At 44.5% G+C, this 7538-nt stretch overlaps 1 protein-coding gene across 1 annotated transcript; it reads left to right on the plus strand.

The window, feature by feature from the left end:
• The first annotated feature begins 9 nt into the window (after positions 1–9).
• LOC113632193 (translation initiation factor IF-2-like) lies at positions 10–998 on the plus strand. Its single transcript, XM_027129211.1, has 2 exons — positions 10–688; positions 798–998. The coding sequence occupies exon 1, from the start codon at positions 127–129 to the stop codon at positions 661–663; it is 537 nt and encodes a 178-aa protein (XP_026985012.1). The 5' UTR covers positions 10–126; the 3' UTR covers positions 664–688; positions 798–998.
• Positions 999–7538: the final 6540 nt, after the last annotated feature.

The raw sequence follows: 7538 nt of genomic DNA on the forward strand, positions 1-7538 counted from the left end.
GGCGGGGGCGGCGGGGCGGCGCGGCGGCGGCTGCCCGCGCTCGTCGGCAGGCCGCGGTCGGGCGCCCGAGCCCGGCCTCGGCCTGGCCGCCGCCGCCGCCGCGCAGCGCGTAGGCAGGAAGAGGAAATGCCCGGCCGCCGGCGCCAGCCGCTCGCCAGTATGACCGGCCCGCGCAGCTCGAGGGGCCCTCGGCCGCCCCCAGCCCCGCCTGGGGCCTATCCGAGCCCGGGCCGTAGGCGCCCCGCCGGTGGGCCGGGCCAACCGCGACGGCGGGTGCTTCCCGGCAGCGAGCTGCGACCCCGGAAGGCTCCCCCCTTTCGGGCGCATGACTGCCGGGCCGACAGCGGGCAGCGCCCTGCGGCCTCCGATCCAGACGGGAGGCTGCGCACCGGCTGGGGACATGTGTTTGTATTTCTTTTTAAGCCAGCGGCCCCGACGGGGAAGGCGGCTGGCCTCCGGGAGTCGTCCGGTGTTGCCCGGCGGGGTGACTCGCGGTCGGTAGGGCGTGGACGCGAGAGGCCAGCCGGGAGGCGGCCGGTCTTGGCTGCTGTGCCCCAGGGCCGACTCCTCGGGAACCATCTACTTCGAAGACTCCGCTCCCGCCAGCCCGGGTGTCCGGCAGCACCCGCGCAAAGTTTGTTCCAGCACCTTGGCTCACCCTGAATATTCTTCTCTGAAAACTGTTGGGGTGTGTTTGTATGTGTGTGTGTTTCCTTTTTTTCCTGTCCGTGAACTACTTTTCTGTTTTTATCTATCTTTTACATTTTTACTCTCTTCCTTGTCAACTTTGTTTTCAGGCCTTAATTAGTTCATCAAATATTTATACAGCCCCTTACCACGTGTCGATTGGTAGCGTGGTTTAGTGGAAAGAGATCACACTTTGCAGTCAAGATAAATGCCGTGGATTCTGGTTCTCATATCCTCTATGTAACCTTGGGCATTTACCCTTTTATATTTCAATTTTTGTTTTTCTCCATAAACTAGAAGTGTGTCCCTAGGCTGAGTCTACTGAAATTGGATTCTAAGGTACTGCTTGCTTTGGGATTACTCTTTTTCCTTTCCACCATTACTATCTGTGTGACCTGGAGCAAATGACTTAGCCTCCTTGTGCCTTGACTGTCCCATCTTTAAAATGAGCGCGATTACACATGATAATAACAATAATAATAACAACAGGTATTTGGACGATTAAGAGCTAAAGTGTATATAAAATATCCAGCACGGGACACAGTAAAAACACAGTTTGTTACCATATTACATTACATCTGATTTCAAGACGCTTCTCGATTTGAAAGGTTTTTTTTTTTTTTTTTGTAAGGTATTTTTAAAAGCTCATCTTAAAGTCAGGGAACTAAGTATTAGGTCACTATTTGGTAGTAACTAATGATGAACTAGTTCCCAGTCAAACTAAGGTTTAAACGGGTTTAAATGAGGACTGTCACCAGAAATACTTCCAGTGCATGTACGGAGCTTTTGCCTAAATTCAGGCCAGCACAGTTGTTGAAGAAAGAGGTTCATCTAGGCCGTAAGGGGGCTTGGTGGGATAGAGAAAACAGGGCTTCCAACAAGGCTAATATCTACTGAATGCTTGCCCTGTGCCAGTGTCTTTCTAAGCATCGTACAGTATTGTGTGTGTGATTCCCCGGTACCAAACTCTTAGGACCCTCAATTTCTTGGGCTGTAAAAGTGAAGACAGCAACACCCCATAGTCTTGTGATGAGTAAATGATGTCTGTAAATAATAAGTTATAGAGGTTAGGGCATTATCAGTAATATAGTCAGGTAAAATGCTGGAGCAGGTAGGAGAGCTGACAAATACTCCAGGAAGGAATAAGAGTTAGTTTCTTTTGGTTTGGGGAAATGTTAGCTAATCCTATTAAGGAGAGCATACAGATGACTGTCTAAACCTGAAGGGAATATCAGATCTTTGACAGTTAACATTGTTTTCAATCAGGCAAAAGTAAGAAAATGAAGACACTAAAAAAATGTATTTTTTCCTATTTGAATAAGAGTAAGCAGGAATGTTATGGTTATTCAGGGTTTTCATGACTAGATGAAACATTTCCTCAATTCAACTAGAGATCAGGCCCTTCAATTAAAACAACCTGCTTGCTGTCCTTCGTATAGTAGACTGCATTTCCCAAAAAAGGATTAATGTAAACGCTCATAGCAAATTGTTCATCAAATGATTTTTGGTCTTGGGACTTCCCTGGTGGTCCAGTGGTTAAGAATCCGCCTTGCAATGCAGAGGACTCGGGTTCGATCCCTCGTCAGAGAACTAAGATCCCACGTGCCGCCGGGCAACTAAGCCCACGCATCGCAGCTACTGAGCCTGCGTGCACTGGAGCCCATGCTGCAACAAAAGATCCCGCGTGCGGCAACTAAGACCCAGTGCAGCCAAATAAATAAATACATGTTTAAAAAAATGATTCTTGTTCTCCAGGAATGCTTCTTCCAGTCCTTTCCTTTGCCTGCATTTCCTTGAGTTCTTCTGTGTCCTTGCGTTGCCAACCCAAATCCATACAATGGCCCAATTATGTACCTTAACACAAGCTAATGCTCATAAACATTGGTGAAATCAGGATAAGGTCTGTAGTCTAGTTAATTGCACTAATGTCAGTTTCCTGGTTTGATATTTTTCTATAGTTTTGTAAGATGTTACCATGGGGGCCAGGGGGGAGTGTACATGGGCTCTCTGCAACTTCTTGTGAGTGTATAATTTTATAAAGTAAAAACTTAGGGAGTTCCCTGGTGGCCTAGTGGTTAGGATTCCAGGCTTTCACTGCTGTGACCCAGGTTCAATCCCTGGTTGGGGAACTGAGAGCCTGCAAGCTGCTCGCGCGGCCAAAAGAAGAAAAAGAAAAAGTAAAAACTTAAACTGTAGGAACAGAAATCAGATTAATAGTGACCTGCAGCTGAGAGGGTGGGGGGATGGGGATTGACTACAGAGAACTTACAGAGGTGATGAGAATACTGTCTTGATTGTGTTGTGTTTACTGTATACCTTTGTCACAACTTATAGATCTGTAAACCTAAAAGATTACATTTTACTTCTGTGTAAATTGTACCTCACTAAACTAACTTTAAAAAAGAAAAGCAAACTCTTGTCACCCCAGCCTCCTGTGATTAGAGGGTGAAGTTTAACTTCTCATATAAGGCCCAACATTCTTTTCCAGCATAAGAACTTTTCCTGCCTCTGCCAGTGTACCCTGTGCTATCTCATACTATATTGATTCCTGCCTCTGGGTCTTTGCACATGTGCTTCCCTCTGCTTAAAGGGAGGACAAGAAATTCAAACCTAAATTAAAATTCCTTGTACTCTGTTAAGCCTTCCTTGCCCCTCAGGCACACCAGTAAGTTCCCTGTGCTCACTTATGCTGTGCATAATTTATAATTAGTTTTCATCTTGTTTCTTAGCTAAACTCCTCCAAGACAGACAATCACATGATTCCTTTCTGTCTTGGATCCAGTAGTGTGGTTTAAAGCTGGAAGAAAACTTAAAGTAACTGTTCTCAAAGTGTTGTCCAGGGTCCTCAAGACCCTTTCAGAGGGTGAGTTGCTTGGGTTTTCTTGTATACTTGAAACAGCACGTCTCAGTAGATAGAAGGCAGAAGCAGCTAAGAGAATCCAGCTGTCTTCAGTTAAGCCGAACATTAGAGGTACTATTTGCAAGGATGTAAAACAATGTCACACTTCCAAATATTTTTTATTTTGAAAAATTACTTTTCTTAAAAATATTTGTATTTCTAGGAAATGGGTTATGTTAAAAGATTTTCTAGGAAATGGGTTATGTTAAGATTTAATTTTAATTAAAAATCAATAGGGGACTTCCCTGGCAGCACAGTGGTTAAGAATCCGCCTGCCAATGCAGGGGACACGGTCCAATCCCTGGTCTGGGAAGATCCCACATGCTGCAGAGCAACTAAGCCCGTGCACCACAACTACTGAGCCTGTGCTCTAGAGCCCGCAAGCCACAACTGCTGAGCCCACGTGCCACAGCTACTGAAGCCTGCACGCCTAGAATCCGTGCTCCACAAGAGAAGCCACCACAAGGAGAAGCCCGTGCACTGCAACGAAGAGTAGCCCCCGCTCGCCACAACTAGAGAAAGCCCGCTCGCAGCAACAAAGACCCAATGCAGCCAAAAAATTAAATAAATAAAATAAACAAATTTATTTTAAAAAATCAGTAGGTATAATACACATTTAAAAAAAAGTTCTTTGGAGTCTTCAGTAATTTTTAAGAGCATAAAGGGATCCGGAGACCAAAAAGTTTGAGAATCTCTGCCTTAGAGACTGTTACAACCCCTTCATTGCACAAATAAGAAATCATAATGATGTTGACATTTAAGTAGTGCTCTGCTACAGGTAGAGCTTGTGATAAGCACTTTTCTTGTGGGTGCTATTATAGCTTCATTTTACTCATAAGGCAAGAGAGGCACAGAGAAGTTAATTGACTTGGCCGCATACCTAGTCGCTGGTAGAGCCAGGATTTGAGCCCCCGTGTGTTTCAGAGGCCCTGCTGCTAACCACCCTTTTCTGCCACCTCCCTAGAGCCCTGGAAAGGGTCAGAAAGGCTCATGCTATCTGGTACCTCACCGCTCTGTGCTCTCCACCCACCTCACTGTCACTAGGTAAGAGTCATGGAGGCCTCCAACTCTCCAGTTTTCATTTCAAATTCTGCCACTCTGAGTATTTTCAAGCACAGCGTTGCAATGCCTTGGTTTCTAACAATCTAACTATGTGCACCTGCACTTCAGCCACTCATTCCCCTCTACTGACCACACCCAGAGCTCTACTACACGACTTCCTGTTTTATTGTGACTGCCTACTTTTCCAGTTTTCTTACTCTGCCATTAAATCTATTCTTTTACTTCTTCAGGACTTCAATCCTTTGATCTTTCCACTTAACTTCTTTTCTTTTTCTTTTAACCCTATTCTCTTCCTGACCCAGTGGGTTCCCTATGGTCAACTAAAACTATTCTCATTCATGACCTTCAACTCTTTAGACCCCTCATTCTCAAGCTGCACCACCCCTGCAAACTCCCAATCCGGAATCAACTGCATGACGATTTCCCCCCACCTATATTTTCTTGGCATGCAGAACACAATGTAAAATATGATGCAAATAAACGGATTCGTCAGGCGGGGGGGAACTGTTACAAAATCTAGTGGATCCAACTTCAGTTGGACCTCAGTACCATCGAGCAGTTCTTATCTAATCAGCACCCTCTTCCTTTCTCAGATTGTTACAGACCTTCACCACTTGGCTTCCACTACTTACCTATCCACCCCCCCCAATAGATAACCTCACCTTCTAATTCACAGAGGGAATATAGTTCACAAAGTAAGAACTTCCCCTTCCCACTATTAACCCCCAAAGGAATCTGTACATGTGTATCCTGCTACTTCATGCCCTCACTCCCATCCCAGAAGAGCCAAGATGTCCTTTTTCCAGTTCAATCCCACCTCTGCTTATGATCCCACTTCACCCCATCTTGGATCATACTCCTTCAGTCACCTCCTTAACATCTATACTTCCAGCCATGCAGCCTCTGCTGGTTTGTTTCCCTTGGCCAAGAAACACCTCAGCCCTACATTCCCTCTGCTTACCACCTTATTGTTTCTTTCTCTTCATAGTCAAGCTTCATAAAATGTCACTCTTCTTCCTCAGCTTTATAACCTGATTCATCTGATTGCTTGGCTTTTTATGCTGTAGGCCACTCTCATTTCCTGTGATACCACTCTTACCTTCCCTCCCATGTCTGTGCTCTTCCTGTATCCTCTACTGGGTTGAGCAGAGTCATCATCAACCTAGTCAGTTACCCAAGATGAAACCCAGTAGTCATCTAGACTTCCTTCCCATTTACCTCCAGTGGCCAATCAGTCACCAGTGGATTTTACCCATTAAACATTGGTCAGGTTCATCCCTTTCCATTCCCATGGCAACCAAACCACTCCAGGCTGCTACCCTCCCTCCTCGAGCCTCAGTACATCTTGGCCCCTCGCCACTAATCATACCCCTTCTGTTGTCCTTTGTACCACTTCTAGTTAGATTTTTTCCCTTTTTTGACTAAATTTCTAAAACTATAAAGTAATACATATTCATTGGAGAAATTTTGGCAAATACAGAAAAACATAAAGAAAATAAATAAAGATCACTTATAAACCTACCACACAGAGGTAAACATTGTTATAGTTTGATGTGTTTCCTTCCTAGAGCTACAGTTCAGAGTTACAAATGGATCATATATCCACTGCTTAGAGCCCTTCAGATGGTTCACCTTCAATGCTCCCCATCTCTTACAGACTATCACTCAAATTCCTACCAAGGTCTAAAGTCCTGGTAGGGTCTGCCTCTACTTACTTCAGCTTGTCTTCTGCCCCCACTATGTAATCCGTGTTAGATGGGTTGCTCTGGCTGCAGAGTGGTTTCCTTTCCTATCCCTGGAGTGTCCGTACCTGATTCTTCCTGTAGCAGCCTTAACCTAAAGTCATCTCCTCAGAGAAGCCTTTCCTGACTACTTTATCTAATATAAGGTCCCATCACTGATTTTTTTTTTTTTTTTTTTTTTTGCGGTACGCGGGCCTCTCACTGTTGTGGCCTCTCCCGTTGCGGAGCACAGGCTCCGGATGCGCAGGCTCAGCGGCCATGGCTCACGGGCCCAGCCGCTCCGCGGCATGTGGGATCTTCCCGGACCGGGGCACGAACCCGTGTCCCCTGCATCGGCAGGCGGACTCTCAACCACTGCACCACCAGGGAAGCCCCCATCACTGATTTTTTAAAATCTTGTTTATTTTATTAATAACAATTCATATGAATTGTTACAACCATTCCAAGACAGGATTTCAAAGAACCATAGGATTTTGCCCAGTCTTTGATATAGCAATCCCACTTCAACTCACTTGGTCTCTTTAAAGCATGATTGATACATGTAAAGATGATACAAGGACGTTTATCACAATGTTCTTTTTAATACTTAAGACTGAAGACAACCTAAATAAATTATTTATCCAAACCCAGAGCAGCTAGAAATATATTTGTGGTATCTTTTCCATAAGAAAATCAGACTTTAATCATACACTGATCCTTTTGTAAATGATGTATAAACAGCATGATGCCATTTTTGTTTTCTAATAAAGCAAATACATAAAATAAAGACTGAATGGATAATATGAAGGATTTATGTTATTTGTTCAATTTATACATGTTTATTGGGAGTCTTCTGTGTCCACCAAGCTTACAAGGATGAAAAAGAAAATCACGTCCTCATCCTCAAGCCACTTACATTCTGGTGACAGAATTAATTGTATTGCCATTCTGATAAGAGTGTCTTGAGAGTCTATGATGTGGATGTGAAGGGCCTTTTCCCCCTTAGTTTTGAAATTTTCTCTAATGAACAAGTACTAGTTTCATATCCCTTTTGTTTCTTTTTTTTTTCTTTCTTTTATGTTTAAAGAAGCTTCTCATTGAAATAAATGGGAACTAGAAGGTAGTAAGTGGAGGGGTCCAGAGTAAAGGGGATGGTTCTGATGATTTGA

This window comes from Aethalodelphis obliquidens, unplaced genomic scaffold (assembly GCF_003676395.1).
Source record: "Aethalodelphis obliquidens isolate GAN/ISIS:26980383/991018 unplaced genomic scaffold, ASM367639v1 scaffold35, whole genome shotgun sequence".
NCBI classification, from domain to species: Eukaryota; Metazoa; Chordata; class Mammalia; order Artiodactyla; family Delphinidae; genus Aethalodelphis; species Aethalodelphis obliquidens.